Here is a 19,084-nt window from a genome sequence, read left to right on the forward strand (position 1 = left end):
TGTTAAAAGCGGGGAATAACGTATTCACGGTATGCGATGTGCGGTCGACTTGTTACACGCGGTAATCTCTTATGTGAAAGGAACTTCATTAAAAACTGACATGCCATTATATTGCGGATGCCAACACGGTAATATGTTTTAGGTACCTACTTAAGAGATACCTCTCTGGCGAGTAATTATCAAATTATTTTTAATTTTAACATCACTTGGAGGAACTTAAAGCGCTATTGAATTCAAAACACTTGTTTATGTATGATAAAAAATAACGCGGATATTTACGCAAGCATATTTTGCAAACGTTGGACATTTTTTTGTAAAACGAAAGAGCATTATAGCCTAATTATTAGAAATTGTGGAGGGAATTAAATTGTTTATTTTGCTGTGTTTTTGTATGAAACCTTGTTGTAATACGCTTTACATCCCATGCACTGCGTGTCAATATCTCTAAACAAACAAACAAACAAATACACAAAGTTAGAAGTAACACAAACAACCCAAGTAATTCAGAAATATTTCCTTTCTCCTTTTAACAAGTACACGCATTAAAAAAAAGCAATGCAAAAACCGTGCAGTCCGGCTTTCGTTTGTAAAAAGGTTTTAGCTAACTGGACACAATTTCTGTGTCATATCACAGCGCACAAATTCTATTTTGAAACCAGATAACGGAATTTGTCACTGCGCGCCTCCATTCATCAATGTCAATATTTAGATACGAGCAAAAAAAATTAAACTTGTATGTTTAACTGGTGATAAGAAAATATTTTGAACTTTCACCGTGAGAAAATCTGTTAGCTTTAAACTAGTCAAAAAAACTGTTTCCGACTAATTTTGTTTGAAAAGAGCATGTTATTAAGGGCGATGACAGAGTTTATAGGATTGTGCAGGAATTGCTTAAATAATATTAAAATATCCGATGGACAATTTAAACAATTTTCCAGCTAAAACACGAGTTAATTACTGTTTTTTTTATAAGCGTGGGTTAATTGATTTAAGCAGTATTATCTTTAAAAAATAGACGGAAAAAGAACCTTGTTTGCACGTCTCATTAATAAACTATCGAGTCTGACAATTTTTTTTAACACTCATGTTTTTTGGATGTTTTAAGGTCTTTTTGTTATAATTTTTGCCTTATTTGAAACACAGAGAATGATAATCCCTAGGCACAACCAAAGCAAATTCAAAAATCATCCAAGGCTTTTCTGTGGAGAATGATGTACATTCAAGGCTTCTTTGTGGAGAATGATGTACATTCAAGGCTTCTTTGTGGAGAATGATTTACATTCAAGCCTTCTTTTTGTGGAGGATGATGTACATTTGAGGCTTTTTGTGGAGAAAGATGCACATTCAAGGCTTCTTTTTGTGGAGAATGATGAACATTCAAAGTTTCTTTGTGGAGAATGATGTACATTCAAGGCTTCTTTTTGTGAAGAATAATGTACATGCAAGGCTTCTTTTTGTAGAAAATAATGTACATTCACGGCTTCTTTTTGTGGAGAATGATATACATTTAAGGCTTTTAAGGTCATCTAGTTTAGTTTTAAAGCTCGACAGATACTGTGCGAGTATAAAAATGTATCACAAGTTAAAAGAGAGAGTAAGAGAAATGGCATTGAAATCGTCGGTTTAAACCAATTAGGTTGTTTACGAACTACATCTACTGTGGTAAATTACATTTTAAAGCAAGAAGGGAAAATTATAATTACTGTGGTATCGTCCGTCTGTTGATACTGTTTCGATATTTCAAAAATTCATTCTCGTAGATTTCATATGCCACCGTATCAAACATAAACTTTGATTGGATTTTCTCTGAATTTTCCTCGTTTTAGACGCCGATCTTTAAAATAGTGAAACGTATGTGTTTTACGTAGAGGCAAAGCACTCGATAAATAAACTGCTAAAAAACCTAAAATTATTTTTACGCTTTAAAATAAGAAAGATCGGGAACGTCCAAAGTCTGTTAAAAATAAAATATAAATAATTCAAAAGAAACGGGAACTTTTGAAACGTAGGAGTTCGCGATAAAACTATTTCAGCATGTTTTATTTTATTCAACAACGTGGCATTTATTTACAACTCTGAGTCACATCTGGCTCTGAATACCGTTATTTTTGCATAACAAAGATTATGAAAGGTAATTATGCTCTAACGAAACGGAAAATTAATCATAACACAGTAACAATAGGAAAAGCAAATGAAATCACTCCTCATGACTTCGCATCGCACAAGTGACAGCCATAACTTATCACATCCTGGGCGACACCATTTAACTCGCACCCCGAGTTGCAATCACATGAACTTCATTAACAGTTATGAAATCAAACTGTCATAATGAAAACTCCATTACAGAGCATTTCTTGGCAACAATCTGTACAAAGTTGAAATGTTACAATAGCCTCCTGATCACATGTAAAATTGAAAGAGAAACAAAAATTACGAAACACTCTCTATGTTTTGACGACATAATGCTTCCTCGTATTACAACTTATGATCGCTTCAAACTATTTCCAACTTTTTTTCCAACTTTTTATGCTAGGGAAAATTGTTTCACCAATTACGCAAGATACACATATTTTAAAAAACATATGCACACAGAAAAAACATGTGTTTCTATATTTCAAAAGTGCATGTATTTTTCGGTAGGGTCAATTTTTTTAATGACACGTAAAACCACAATGAGTGAAAAAGAGAATACTAGACATAGTCATTTTACTTTGCAAGCAATATCTATTGTCTCCTTAACTATGCTGACCAACCTTGACAACACAATGACGTCACACAATATTGTTCAATGGAGATTATCAAAACATCAGATGGAAGTAAAACGTGTCAGCAACGGTTAATTCTGGACGCATTATATTAAGATCAATAGACGGTTTACCGATTTTACTATCAGCATCTTACTCCATATTTAAGCTGGGATGTTCGCGATCTGTAGCCTTGGACATAAACATTAATCGTAATTGCATATTCTTGTACATGTTCCTTGGCCTCACGAAACAATAACACAAAACATACTCGTGACCAGCGACCTCGCCTTCGCGTTTCGATTGAAAACTAGGAAACCTTAACCTCGTATTCATAACAGGGCGGCTGCTCTTTTAACCCCAAAACTATTAACGATGTAAATTTTTGAATTTAAAAAAAAAAAGTTGTTTGCAAAAAAAATTAGGGTGTGACACATTTTTAATTCAAAAACAGTTAATTTGGCTTTTACGAACTCACTAAGGGGAAATGTTCTCAATACAAATGTTTTATTAAAACCACCTGGAATGGTGGTGTCATTTAAAATTAAACGACAACATCTTGAAACAAAGGTCCCTGGAGAATCGGGAAAACTGCTCAATATAGTTTAATTATTATTCTCTTTAAATATCCATAACGTGTTTAAGATGAGGGCACAGATAATTGTTTTTCTCTACGTCTCGCAGGACATTTAACAACGGATATGTTTCTGTTCAATTGTTTCCAACGTAATTAGAGCTAAAAGAAATATTTAAAATATCTTACACCAACCGCATAAAAGAAACGATGTATTATTGTTTATTGAAGATATATATAACACGTTTTGTGAACATAGGTTAATCGTAGTTCACATCTTGCCGTGGTTACATGGACAGAAGTTTACCACGAAATATAGAGTTGTGATTACAGAAGATATTTAAAACCTTACGCATTCTATAATAACTTAGCATACACATAACGAGAACTTGTTAAAGAAAGCATTTATAAAATATGGAGTTACCTATTCAGAAAACGAACGACCGCATTACAACGACCACTAGTACGATGATAACAAGGCCGATATCTTGTCCAGCACCAAGTCCCACATTCTCGCCGAAACGAAAATACTTTAACAGCGAAGACATTTACGATATCTCACGTAAGAAACCAAGATTGTCAGTTTCAGAGACTGACACACAGCGTGAGACGCCGGAGAGTCCGTTGTATAAAAACTACGGTAACGGTCTCTCGTTGTGTAATAACACGAAAACCAACCGTTTCGCCAATATCGACGAAGTGTTACGATATCTAGCTTACGAAGACAATGAACTACACAGTTGTACCGTGGTTAACGAGAAAACGTTAAGCGAAGACATTTTCAACGAAATTATCGACGACCTTTACGAAACGAAAGAATTACCGGAGCTTACGGTTAACTTATGGGATTTAAGAGATATACTGCAATTAGATTTTAAATTTTAAATATATTTAGTATACAGTGCAGCCGATATCGATCAAAAGAACTCATTTGACACAGGTTGATGGCATTACTATAGCACAGACCACGACCCCACACCCTTAGGTGCACATCCATAATATGACGTATATATATTGTATATTTGCGAAAATTTCGTTTCGTTTTGACTTAAAATATTTTGTGTATATTTTTGTATACTTGACAAGTTTATCTTTTTTGTAACATATGTAAATATAATTGAAAAAAGTAAAATTCTAAAAGAAAGTTTCTATAACATGAATATGTTTTTCTACTGAACGCAAACAGAAATTATATAAACATCATAAGAACAGATTGAAGTTTTCTTTGTATTCTCTGTCACCAATATTTTTGTTGTTGGCTAACTGTCAAGGTACACAAGATATTAACATGGCAATGCACAGGAATAACACCGATGTACAAATGTAACTCACAAACAATAATAACAAGATTACGTATTTTTAACAACTTAACCATTGTTCGTAATTCCTCTCAGCTAAGCGTATTATAAAAGTTCTTAAAAGTGGAAGGAATATTTGACGCATTTTCACAGTACATATACATTGTATCCCAGATATAACACTGTTCTCCCCTCACTTTTAAAAGGGGTATAAAAAGGTAATACTCATTGTCTCGTGTTACCATGACTACGAAGCAGGCCTTCAACATAGCGTTTAACATAGCAGTCGAGAGGAAATAATAGGCTGGCTGTTGCTTTACTTACAGTCGCAAATAAAACAGATGCGGTTTTGAGAAATTCTACAGAAGAAAGTAACCTTGTAAGAAGAGAATTGATTCGTTCCATTACAACTAAACGCGAGTCTGTGATTGGTGCGTCAATCACCAGATCAATGGTGGAGAGTCCACTGGCTTGTTCAGCATCTTTACCTGTGCAATAAATAGACGTAGTAAGATAAGCAAGATACAAGGGTGGTTAGGTTTTTTAGCTAGTCCTTAGATGATTCACAAAAATTGAATCAGTCATTATGGTTCACGTATATAACTACAGGACATCATTATACTTATTTCAGACTGGCTCATATAAAACATTTCCTATATTTAGTCCAGAAGGAATTTCGCCATTTTATCCTATAATAATTTTGGGGGATTACGATGAAAACCCTGATTGACACAGATGAAAAGTTTAAAAGCCTTTTTATTAACCTGAATGCACAGGATTAGAGGAAGGTTACCAATGGCTGTAATTAAAAAAAAAATATTTATCCTTTTAAATAAAAAGTGCTTTGTCTCTTCCAAAGTAGATTGAGGATTAGAAAGTTTCATAACTTAAAGAAAAATGACGAATGATTACGCATGAAAACCTTTTTTTATCGACAATATCATCATGTGAGATTTAAGAAATCTTTCGTAACAACTGTTACGAGTTGTTGTTATTAATATTCCCACAACCTGCATACACCACAAAAAAAAAAATTGTTAAAAAACGTGCCAACATAACTTAACATTGGCTCAGCTATATCGAAAGTAGTTTCAGGCAATAACTTTTCGATCTATTTTATACACATTGATATCTACGTGTCGATATATAGCGCTAGTTTACACCAATATGAACAGACAAACACTTTTAAATGTGACGACCGACATACAAGTAAGAAAGAAAGGTAGCAAATGTGTTAAACAAAGTGATATATGTGCGCGCTTATCTTACACAAGAATTCTCATCTATTTGGTGTCCAATAACAGTGAACTTAAGAAGTCTCTAAAAACAGCGCTAGCTCACATCATAAAGCTGATTTTTAAATACACAAGCGTCGTTGTGCGAAGAACTGTGTTGGACTTCGCGCGCTTTCTTGTGAAAAAAAACTTCAATTGCAATTTAATCGCTTTTTTTACATTTTATCAATTTCTTAATATTCTTTTGACCTCGTTAAGTATTAAAAGATTATTAAGATAGTCTACCGCGTTTGAAATAAAAGTTTCTTATTCAATGTTCGTGTTAGGAGTAAATATTGTTGACTATATATCTCCCATACAATCGCCTATGTAACTCGCTACTTTCTTGTGACTTGTGGGAAAAAGTTTCGAGGCCTCAATTGTAAAGGTCACAATATACAGGATGTAGCGTAGGACGAAACATGTTTTCAAAAAATAATTTGACCATCGTTACGTATGGACTTTCAATCAGTAATTTTACTTACCTGTATACATACAAGTACATAAAAGACCGAGAGCCGACGCAATTCTCTTCGTTGAGCCAGACGATATGCTAGAATGCAAAAAAATAAAATTGAGTACATAATACGGAGATAACACCGCATTGCAGGGCTAACAATGCAGGTGTATTCTTCCTTGTCTTTCTGCATGAATGCTTTTCCTGAGGATAAAAAATTTGATAGATTCGATTTAGCAGTGAAAAATGAGAATTTAGTTTTACTTTGAAACGATGAAAAGCTTTCATTCAGCAATATTTTCCCACGTGACTATGTAGTTGTTATACAGAACAGATGAAATTGTTATCATATCTAGTAAGAGGAAAAACACGTTTTAACAAGAAACATTATGCAGTTTCACTGAACAACGACCGCATTGATAGCTGACTGCTGATTACAAGTAATTAATCCGACCACCAAAATCATTCTGCTCGTGAAACTCATTTTAGTTGATCATTCTAACGCATTTCCGAAATTTAAACACACCGCAACAACAATTAAACTATGCTGCGAAAAAGAATAAGAAATTACCAATCGGATGCAATTTTCGCCAGGCGATCACATTCTGGCCTCGTTAATGAGAATGAGACCGCTAGGCGTTCCAAACCTCGAAACATTACGTCATAGGCACATGGCGCATAACTTTGAGTAGCTCTACACAGCTCCAAAATGGCGGTCTAAATAAATAAATAAATAAATAGACATGTGGCGGAAGTAATTAAGAACGTTTTTGTTAAACAACTACAAAAAGATGGTTTTTTTGATACTTTTGATTCGACACAATAGCAACTTAATATTTTATCATTGAACTGTTAACAAGTGATACAAAACAAGCTTTTCAAATCGAATATATATCTCAGGAAAGCATGATTCCGAAATGTGATAACAATATTATCATCAAATCACGTGGTACTGTTTTGCAATGGGTGTGTCTGTCTTTAATAGCTGTTAATTAGATAATAACAGGAAAAAAGGGCAAACAACAAAAATATCAAAAAATATTTCGGCAAGGAAGTGAACAACAACTTCTAAACGCAATCTAGTTTATAAGAACGTTAAGACTGAGCTTTTGCCAAAAATTAAGAACGTGTTAAGAACGTACTCAGCCTAAATTCCTTTAGTAAAAAATTCAAACAATTTTTATAAGATAACAAATATTCATCGCTATCTGTAAACACGACCATATTTCCTAAATTTTTCAAAAAGCAGAAATAGGAACATTTGAGACTAAAAAGTGTGAAAGACAAGCACATCTAGCCTCAGCTGAAAAAAAGACGTTCTTCTATAAAAAGGTGTATGCTGTTTGTTTGTTTGTTCCCTTTGGAAGTATCTCACATTATAAAGAGTACGCTTAATATCAAACTAAGATTAAACCCATTTTTTAATTTGGTGAAACGAGACTTGCTATTATACTAAAAAAGTTGCAGTAACATTGTTCCCAGCCTATACGAAAATTTAGACATTCCATTGTGATCTGTTTTAAACAATATCGGATTGTTCAGAAACCATGAATTTTTCTTCATGCTTGGAATTACCGCTTAAAATTGCGAGGTCAAATGAAAGCAGACTTTTTTTATTAGATGGAAATATTACTCAGGTTTTGATTAAAGGGGTGAGAAGGTTGTCAACTAGCACAAAAAGAACCTTCTGTTGATTCATAAGCATAACTTAATAGATCGTCATCAAAAAGCGTGGGCAGAGAGACGTAATCTTATTTAAACTGTAATTGTTTACTGCTGATTACATTTTGAAAAATACTTTTATTACCATTTACTATCCAGCCCACGCATTTGCGTTCGTAGTTTACTCTGCTTTTCTTTGCTATTAAAATTATCAACCTGATCAAATACAGGGCACCAGAATCAACGACGACAACAACGTCAACAACAACGACAACAACAGCACTAGCACTAATAACAACATCGACAACAATAACAACAACACCAAAACAAATTTTTTGACCACGTGACCTCTTCCTACATTAATAAATCAGTATTAATTCAAAGTAGTGGCTATCACAAGTAGTGTTTTCTTAATGCACCTGTTTTAAAAAGTACAACACACATGCCCTCTTTGTGTGAACGCCCACGCGTGATTGCATAGTAGACACGTAAGTGTTTGTAATTAGCAACAAATGACACCTCAAATGACACATATTGACATTGAAATCACGTTTAATTAACTAACAAAAACACACATGCATTAGTCAACAATAAAAATGATGTTTAAGTACATTTTAACGATCCTTTACTCAAGATCTCAATTCGGCTTTAATTTGCACCCCTTTCTTTCAATAACTAATGTAAAACACCACCTACATTTTTTAACTCGCCACTTTGTTTATTCATTTGAAAATAAGCCTTATTTAATACAGCAATTTCAAAACAACCTAAACCATGAAGTGAATATATTATACTGTTGAACTGCTATAGAAGGTAATACGTTCTTGTCATTGGCGCAATCCAATCGTATTTCTAATTATTTACTAGAATCAAACTACACATTTAACTTACGCAAACTTTCAGGCATGAAAGTATTTCTAGAAAAACAAACAAACAAAAAAAAATCTATTACTTTTGATGCTAAAAAAACTCCATTATACTCTTCCATGATTCTTACATTTATTACGGTGTCAGCCACTTCTTAGGTTCTTAAGGTTTTTCTTCCTTATTTATCTGATTTTTAAGGTTATGTGAGACACTAAGAAAGTCTCTAGGTACAACCGACGCAAATGTAAATGTCGTTGCTAAACATCAACGCAGAATTTTTGGGAGATATTTATATTTCAAGAAGGGTGGCCACAGCTTAAGATTTTACAACATTAGGAGCCTAGTTTCACTTTAAGATTTTCAAAGACCTATTTATGTGATAGTAATTTTTACGGAAATTGTTAAGGTCACTATTAAAAATGCTTGCTAGGGTCAGCTATAATTCAACTCTCTTTACACAGAGAAATTTGCAGTAATTATATCTCTGGGAACTTCGTAACCTTTTCTCATTTCAGTCAAACAAACGTAATTGTTTTGTTTATTTCCCATGTATTGTTCCATCCACTCTCTCAAAATGTTTTTGTAGCATCTTAATGCACTACAATAGGTAACTTCCCATAAGCATCAAGGTACGTTAATGGCTTACTAAAAATTGACAAAAATGGAAAATTAAATTAGCTGTTGAATTTCATAAAGACAAGAGTATTATCTGGGAATTTTATCGAACACTAAGAGAATAAAAAATGTACTGTTTTAAGCTAATTTTGTAAAGTGTAAACTCGCCAATTTGTACAGGGAAAGTTTATTCATAGAAACTGTGCAAAAGCTTATATGACATAAGTCGCATTGTTCTAAAAAAGTCTTGTGACATTAATACATTGCCTGAAAGAACCTAGCAATAAAGTAATAACACACGAAAAAATGGGCGCGATTAAAAAAATACAGTTTTAATTAAACTTCGGCATCATTCTTATTGCGCATATTTCCAATGACAATTATTTTGACATGGAGATCAATTCTGATCTTGTTATCAAGGAATTAATCATGATATTAAAGGTTACTAATACTGTCACTTGAAAGGAAGTGGAAAGAATGAGTAACAACACACCTCTATGTTTTTGAAAATATTCACACGGATTGCAAAACACAGTATGTTAAGTCCTTTCTTTATTGTTCACAACAATAAACACAGAAATACAAAGGTTCGCCTTTTATCCGGCTTTTTATTCAGAATTAAAAACCATGTAAATACAGTAACACAAACCTTTTTCTAATTCAAAACTGCCTCCCACTGGCAGTGAGTAATAAAAGATGGCATTAAAAACGACAGTTATCATGGCAGATCCTCTCAACATCATGGAACAAAAGCAGATCCAAACGCGATTAAATTGTCGTGCTGGCTTGGCGACAAGCGAGAACATTTATTAGAGTCGATTTCTTCGTCAACAAATATCTTGCTGATAACTTAATAACGTTAGTTTATTAATAACAGGTGGAACAGGCGGTGAAATGGAATGAAAGATCTTCTCTTAGAAGTTAATTTCACATGCTAACTAGCTTTAGATAAAAGATCAGCCTAGTGATAAAGAAAAAAACACGATGCGAATCGCAGTTGTGGTTTTGGAAGACAGACACGACAACCGTTCCTAGCACATAGTGGTCGCGTAAACATTATGCTTTGTAATGCCCACGCTACAACAAACAAGAAAATTCTCTTCGAAACAAACATTTAAATTCGAAATGAAAAATGACAAGTTGGTGACTAGGATACAAAGTTACGGATTGAAATAGACTCGTTTTGCTACAATGGAAAATATATTTAGGGAAATATAGGTTCTTTTGTGTAATACACATACGATCCTTTTTAAATACATTTTTGCTCTAAAAGCTCTTTTTGAACACATTTCAATCTTTTAACAGTCTTCTAGAAAAAATTGGGTGAGTCAAAGCATAAGCTAATGTGAAAACGTTGTTAAGTTTTTTTCCTCTCCCCCACGAAAGCACAAATAATTTGATAATTAAGTCGAAACCTATCAGCAAGACAAATGTATACATCGTTATGTGACCATTGGTACGGGAGCACAAAACAATGACACATTACATAAAATCGATATTAGATTCTAAACGTTACGGAACTCCTCTTTCCCTCCCTTCTCATCACGTTCAGCTTAAACCTCTTTGCGAATAACCCTTCAAAACAAGCAAAGCTACGACTTATTTCTGAGCAAACAAAAATATAAATATTTTCCGGTGTTGGCTACCATGTAAGCGTGACTATGTCAAAATAAGGACAAAGTTTCATCGTGACAAATTTATGTCATTACGAAATGAAAGTAATCAACGATCTTATTGAAATGTGGATACGTGTAGGAAGGATAAACTTGGTATGAATAGCCCATTAACAAGCTATTTCAGGTATGACATCAACAGACTATTGTTGTTATGTGAATCATTTGTCTATCATAAATGATGCTTAATTAAAAGGAAAGCCTAAATCAGAAGTGTGATTAACTATAAGTAGCAGATAATAATTCTAGCTGGCAAAAAACAAAATACGTGCATGGCAAAATGTCAACACTCTGGTGATAGATAAACATTGCGGTGAAAAAATTAACAACTTCTATAGCAAACTCTTATCGTTAACAATTAAACCAATTTCGCTGGGATAAAATATTTTGAAAAGAATATGACGCGCCTCAGTGTCGTGTCAACAGCGTCAAAAACTTGACTGCACGTCCGGCGAGAATGTCGTTTCCTTTACGTTAACCAGCATTTTTGATAGCATACAAAAATGACATAATCCGCAAGCTTTTAAAACAATAAATAACTGCCAAATACTTCCAAAAAAAAAAGCGAGCAAGAATCAATAAATAACAGTTTTGCTGGCAAACGTATCAAGAGATTGACAAGCTGTATGCTTATCTACTAAACAAGCTTACTTCCTTAATAACCAACAATAAAAAAATGAATTTCATAGTCAGCAGTAACAGAAAAAGCTGGCGTCAGCAGGATTTAACAGAAACTCAAGATTTGCGAATGATGATGCTACAGATAAGGCTAATTAGAAACAAAAATAACATTACGGAAATGTTAATTAATACTACACAAACAAGAAATACATTCGCTAATTGCGAAGTAGGTTCAAATTGGTCCTACGAATTGTAGCTCTCTTATTCTGAACGTATACATCAAAATCTCAAAAAATACAGGGTCCCATTCACTGAGAGAAAATACACGATATGTGATTCCGATTTTTGATTTCAGCGTCGAAGCTGATAAGGAGCTGATAAGGACAATATTCACATTTAACAAGATTTAAACTTAACACTTAATTAATGGCATTATTTAATAGAAAAAAACTTCTTTATGGTTCAAAGGTTTTAAATCTAAGACCGGTAACAACCTGATTGCTTATGAGAAACGTCTAAATTCTCAAACGCATGTTGAAACAAAAAAATAATAATTTAGGTTTTAAATAAAAAATTGGGGGTTTCAAAGAAAAAGAATAATCATATCAGCAGGTGCGTCTTTATTCAAATATAAACTCATTATTTTAGATAGATAGATTTAATATAATTAGGGGACCCATAGAAATTTAAATAAAATTTCCTGCCGGTAAATGTTTTTTTTATTACAGATTGCCAACAATAAATATCTTTCTGTAAACAGAACGGCTTTTTTATCACATTAACAAAAGAGAAGCCACGATGGAGATGTGTTTTTGTCAGGTGAAAGAGGAAAGACTTAGAAAATCAAACATACGATGGAGAACGAAGCATACATACAAAAGAACGCAAAAAATATTTCGGCATCTTATATTACAACTAAAATAGCGCACGTTATTTATGGTCTTCGGAAGAAAGGGATGGAATAAAGAAAAAGTTGCGAAATATGTTCTATATTTAACTTTTTTTATAGTAACGCATCCAAGCTACATAGCAACGTCATCTTCACAAATACTAACGCTTAGTGTTGTTAATCTCAGATGGAAATTATAAGAAGTCATTCATAAAGATGCATGCCCACATATACCAATGGTTAGACCATGCCCTTAAATGCTTTTGATTCCCCTCCCCCCACCACCATGCACACAGGATAAAAAAATAGTTACAACACAGCCCTACACTTTCCCATAAAAAAGAGTGACAGAAAAAATTAATCCTATTTCTAATTTCCTACTGTATTCTGAAGTGTTCAATCTTCAGAGAGAGAGAAAAGTAGTATTATTAACAGCAACGTTATGTGAAACCAGCACGTATAAATAACAACAACAATTACAACCACTACAACGACGACTTCAACCGACTGCAATACGATCACAACGACGACTACAACGACGACTCCAACGAAGACTCCAACGACGACGACAACCATCACAACGACGACTCCAACGAAGACTCCAACGACGACCACAACCACTACAACCACTACAAAGACCCTAACGACGACTACAAAGACGACTACAACCACCACAAAGACGACGGCAACTATGACAACGACGACTACGATCGCCACAACGACAACTACAACGGCGACCACAACCACCACAACGACGACTACAATCGCCACAACGACAACGACAACGACGACTAGCTACAAAGGCGATTATAACGACGACTACGACATCTTTTGTCTGTTAAATATGGTTGCATTCAATATTTTGTGCCAACAGGCAAACAAGAGTGCATGAAATAGCGACGCGGAAAATATGTACGAAGAGCAAATTTCTGTGAATTTTTCCACGGACTATAACAACATATACTTAAATAAATCTCTAAGGCTCAAAAATTACAACCTCGCATTTGTCTCTGTACAACAGTGGATGTCAATTTGTATATCAGGAGCAGTTAAGGATAGATATAACTAAATATTTATCATACCTCGAGAACAAGTGTTGCAAAATGTGGGTCTTGAATTTCGGATGAACAATTTTCAACTAAGAAAAATGAGACGCTCCACAGCATAACTGCAAATCTTTGACTGGCATAATTCGAAGAACTGAAATGAAAGCATTTGGTGGAAGGTTAACTAACTTTAACGAATTTGAAATGTGAAATGAATCAATTTTAAGTTCTCCATCAGATGATTTAACTTTTGTTTTCTGGTGTGAGTGTCTTATACCCACAATCACATCGCAACACTGGCCACAGCAAAAGCATATATTAGAAATCATATCAAACATATATTAGAAAAGAAAAGTAGGTGTAATTAAAATGGCATAAACATGGTCCTTTCAAACATCCGTGGTGTATTTGAAGTTGAATTAGCATGTTTTAATAAAACTTGATGGCGGCCATTTTCTCTATATTTCTTCTCAGAAAAGCAATATTATTTTTGCGTCATCAACCAAAATCTACAACCTTGCACGAATCCAATTAAGAAAGAATATGTGTATTTTATGGTAAGTTTCCTAAATTTTAATCAAAAGAAGGCAAATCCCTTATTCTCTTAGGTTACCAATAAATATACTGCCTTCCCACTGATTGAAAGACATGAAATTACACATAAGTATATATGTCGTGAAACACCTAACTGCATCTATTCAAGGATTCACATTCAGAAGAACATTCCGTTATAGCAAGATACTTAATCGAATGAAATTAAAATACGACTTACTCTGAGAGTGTGGTTAATTTTTTCGTAATGTATTCCGTAAGAATTGGCGTGAGAAGGATGTTTGTAGAACTGATGTATGACTCAAGTATATACAATGCTCCTACTAAACATGATATCTAAAAACGAACAATTAAGGATAATAATTTTATCATGCTCACAAAAGCCAGTTTGCGGTAGATTCCTAAGGTCACTAAGCTTTCTAACAAAGTCCAGGCGTTTTTAAAAAAATTTTAATTTTCTGTAGTGTATTTCCAGGTTTGTTCAAAAATATTTGGGGATTACATGCATTACCCAAAGTAAATGGGGCCTGTATAATAAAGTGGTACATAGAACTATGGAAAAGTATCTAAATCGTTGCAAAAAATGTTTATAGGTTTAAATGCTGTTCAAAGAATTGCAGAAGAGTACAATAGCAGGGTCAGCTACATAAACAGAAAAAGGCATGTTTCTTGGCACGTTTTCAGTGGAGGTGGTAAACTCAAATTCGATTCCAATGATTATGTGACTGGTAGCATGCACTTAGAATAAAAGAATACAGTAAACAAGCATGTAACTACCATCCACAACACAGAGACAACAACGTGTAGGGGTTGGGTTTCTTTCATTCATGGTACATACCTGTAACGGCACATGTGGACTTTTTAATGAAACTTCCACTTGTTTACAAATTCTTTCAGCATAATTACCTTCCTAAATAAATTTGTGTAAGATTAGAATGGAATATACTTTACTTAAATTCTATAGATAAGAGATTAGGTAGGTATACCAAGTTGTGAAATTAAAAAAAACATTATTAACAAAATTAATGAAATTTAATCTGCATAGATAAAAGAAACGGAACAATGGGTGTTTCGTAACTTACTAGTTTCAGAACTGCTGACGCTTTACACATGGTTGGCACAAGATACTCCATCAAAACATCGTCTTCAACTGGATGCGTTTGCGTAAATTCCAGTAGGATACCCAACATCCATTCATAGTGATTTAACTCCAAGAGAAGATCAGACAGGACGCAGAGCTAGAAGATATTTTTATGATTAAGTTTAATGGCTAAGAGTTGTCACAGAAAAACCACAACAATATTCCACAAATTTCCTAGGGTTTGGAGCCTATTTCCAGGATTTCTCAGGACAATGAGCATTATAGAATACCTAGCTTACATGTCCCTTATAAATTACCAGACAAGGTTAATCGCGTCCGCCTTTAGATAAGGTTTTTAATTAAAATAAAAACAACAAAAAAGGATTAAACATTTAGACTTGAAACAAAAGGTAAGAAAGCAGGTTAATCCTTAATTCAGACTTTTCCGGTGCTTTTAAAAATACAAACACATTCTAGGACTTTCGAGGGCATGTTCTAATTCCAAGACATTTCAGGATCCATGGCAACGCACAAAAATAGGAAATTATCACTATGATATTTATGGAGGATTTAAACTTGTTTCCAGAAGAACTCACACACAACTCTGTAACTACTCAAACATCCTGACAGCTGGCTATTCCTAGCACATTTAGTAATAGCAAGAAGAGGGATGTTTTTGTATTTTCCAACAACCAAGGTAACCACATTTTTTGGTCTTGTATTGCAAAATTTCCATTGCTAAATGCAAAAAATGGTAACCAACCACGCACAAGAAAGCACATTTGTAGCAGGAAACCTTAGCACATGTCCTGGTGATTTTTACCTTTACTTTTTGGCTTTAATTCTGCACAACTTCTTATATAGATTACTATCTTTTGTGGTAAACAAAATTTAACCACACTTAACAAAGAAAAAATGCTTTGTACTGGCTGTAAACTAAGTTAGAAAAAGTGACCATGATTTAAAATTGCCATTTCTAGTATTTAAAAATGAATTTGGATTATGTTATATATTTATACATTCAAAAATACTTACAGATTTAGTAGCTTCCATCTTTAACATCAATGGAGTTTTAGGAACAGCAAATGGTGACAGCCATTGTTCAAATAGTTCCAGTAAAAATTGTAAACATGACCTAATATCTAATTCATCAAGCTTTCGATACGAATCACTTGGTTGGCCTGATACGGGTGACTTTTCTTTCACTTTTATAATTAATGAATCACTGTCATCACTGTCTGTATCTTCTTGGACATCTGATGTGACAAGTCGTGTCCGGATAGCAGATGCTGATATCTAACACACATAAACAACAAAACGTTACATTATACAAAATTACAACAGAAGCGTTTCAAACATTATCTAAATTCAATGTTTTTCAAAACAGTATTTGTGATTTTACAATCGTTTTAGCATTATGTTAGTGCATTTGTAAATTCTGACCTAATCCTTTGTCAGAAAGTTTTTTCACTTAACAACACCACCTTCATAGCCTGTCATAACGAGGTTAATTGTGATAAAATTAACAACATAACTTACGTTAAACTTATTTTATTTTTCTATTACTTTTATAGATGGGTTCATTAAAGAGATACTCACACAGAAATAAATGTTTAAAATGGTTTCAATAAAAATGACTAAAAGCCATTAATATTTCTACATGTAACAAAAAAAAGAAAAAAAAAGCAAACCTGTCCGAAATTGAATTGTTTAAAGTCACATGGCAGTTCAAGATTTGTCACAAAAAGTTTTTCTTCCATCATGCATCCATAAAGTAACTGCTGCTTTCTTTGACGCGTGGATAGAAGACTGGGTACAACAGGACACAGATTGGGCCTTAACTTCATATTATCAACACATGTTGATGGTTGTTGATACACAGTTTCAATCTGACTGCGAATAGCTGATAATTTTTTACCAGCTCTACAAAAAAAAAACAGCAACAAATGTGACGGCGACATATATTGTTTTTCACATGTTTCTGTTATTTAACAGGATTTCTTATTAGCTCAGCCCATGGGGCTTTGTATGTTAGCACACCTCAGTGGTTATGAAACTCCTAATAAAAATTGGAAACATAGCACGATTAACAAAAAAAGGTAGATTTACATGTTCTGTTGCATAAACATATACAAATAGGCTCTTGTATAAAGATGTCAAAACAAAATGATACAAAAATGCAACTACATGGATAGCTAACACACTTTGCTGTTTATCAGTTGTGACATCTAGCTACTGACACTTTTTTAAGGGTTCGAGGTGAAAGTAGGTAACTAGCTAGAGCCACTACTGAATATTCAGATGAATTTGTGACACTAAGGTTAGCTATCTATAGGTCTGTGAGTCTTTTTTAAAGTACTTTAAATTTTATTAATTAAATTAATTTCGCTATATTATAGAGATTGAATTTAGAAGATTTGGCCGAAGGGAGAAAACATCTAATAGATCTCTTTCAAAACTAATAGTTATGATCAGTTAATGCCTGATATTAACGCTATATAAATTGGGTCATGTAATGTAACAACATCTTGGATGCAGCATAACTTAAGGTCTTAAAAATATCGTAATCACTCTATTTCGTTTTCATTTTACCAGCTGACTGCTGCAATATAGTGTCTTGGGCAGTAAACGTAAAGTTAAAAATTGAAACAATGACTTGAAACTTGGTGATCTGGTGAGTCAAACTGAATTCAATTTGATGGAATATCCATTATCACACACCAGTAAACGTTTTTTGACAAAATATTATTTTCGACAAAGATACATGTGCCAAAATAGATATTTGAAGTGTGCTTTTAAAATAAGGTGTATATTCAACATAAATATAATACGGTTAAAATATACCATACCGTTAAAAATATGATTTGGTCAAAAAATGTTTGGTCAGAATTACAGAAATTTTTTATAAAAATCTAATCATCCTTAAAAACAGTCACAACAAATTTAAAACGTGGGAAGTTTGGCTAATACTATCACGCTGGTAAGAAAAGTTTTAAGGTGGCAGTAACCTTTTTAAAAAAGGTTATTTTCAGACTACATATTCTTATTTTTTCTTGTCACGATTTTATAGCTAAAATACTATTACTTTTCACCAAAAATATTCAGCCTCAACAATTCCTCTTCAAATTAAAATTTATATATAATTAATTAGTTCTGCCGAATATACTTTAAGTCTATGCGTTTGCAAAATTGTACAGAAAGAAATGACGTAATTATCTATATTATAATACCCGTATACGTCTGTCCGTCTGTCTGTTACGCAAAATGGTAGCTTAGCTGGGCATCTCTGCTTCCCTCTTACCACGCCTTAAAAATGCTGAAACAACCATATTTGTTTTTTTCGTAACCATCGTCCTACCAACCTTTTTATACATCTTTTTACAGTCACTTCCCTTTTTACCACGATCTTCAACACTGCAAAAAATTGACATTTTCAACCTAACCACCCCGACCCCGATCTGGAACATTATTCAGGACTATCAATCCGGAGTAACAAACCTCTTAACCCTTTGCACCAGACTTTACCTTCATTAATCAATCAGAAACCTTATTTGTTTCACGTGTTCGCGCAACCTGGCGTTTCATTTTAGGCCGGGGCTTTCACAAGTTCATTAGGATTTCGCAACAATGAGGCCATGAGGACGGATTCTTTCATTGCTATAACACACTTTATCTTTTCCCAATTTTTCCCATTTTCTTTGAAGCACTTAGCTACACCTTATCATTTCACC

General features: G+C 33.6%; 2 protein-coding genes across 7 annotated transcripts in view; one reads left to right on the forward strand and one right to left on the reverse strand.

Moving 5' to 3' along the window:
* LOC130644988 (uncharacterized) overlaps positions 1-19,084 on the forward strand; it is an 86,635-nt gene that overhangs the window by 13,346 nt on the left and 54,205 nt on the right. The gene's annotated exons all lie outside the window — the stretch shown is intronic.
* LOC130644984 (huntingtin-like) overlaps positions 1-19,084 on the reverse strand; it is a 64,155-nt gene that overhangs the window by 5,953 nt on the left and 39,118 nt on the right. For 3 of the 5 annotated variants that reach the window (XM_057450807.1, XM_057450808.1, XM_057450809.1), the window contains 9 exons: positions 17,045-17,276; positions 16,389-16,649; positions 15,355-15,510; positions 15,111-15,182; positions 14,493-14,608; positions 13,757-13,874; positions 6,919-7,064; positions 6,376-6,443; positions 4,993-5,104 (listed from right to left, as the gene is read on the reverse strand). In XM_057450807.1, coding sequence (XP_057306790.1) covers positions 4,993-5,104; positions 6,376-6,443; positions 6,919-7,064; positions 13,757-13,874; positions 14,493-14,608; positions 15,111-15,182; positions 15,355-15,510; positions 16,389-16,649; positions 17,045-17,276 — 1,281 coding nt within the window. Of the gene's footprint in view, positions 1-4,992; positions 5,105-6,375; positions 6,444-6,918; positions 7,065-13,756; positions 13,875-14,492; positions 14,609-15,110; positions 15,183-15,354; positions 15,511-16,388; positions 16,650-17,044; positions 17,277-19,084 lie in introns of those variants that run through there. The other 2 variants (XR_008982658.1, XR_008982660.1) reach the window with 2 other exon arrangements.

The sequence above is a fragment of the Hydractinia symbiolongicarpus genome, chromosome 5 (assembly GCF_029227915.1).
Source record: "Hydractinia symbiolongicarpus strain clone_291-10 chromosome 5, HSymV2.1, whole genome shotgun sequence".
Classification (NCBI taxonomy): Eukaryota; Metazoa; Cnidaria; class Hydrozoa; order Anthoathecata; family Hydractiniidae; genus Hydractinia; species Hydractinia symbiolongicarpus.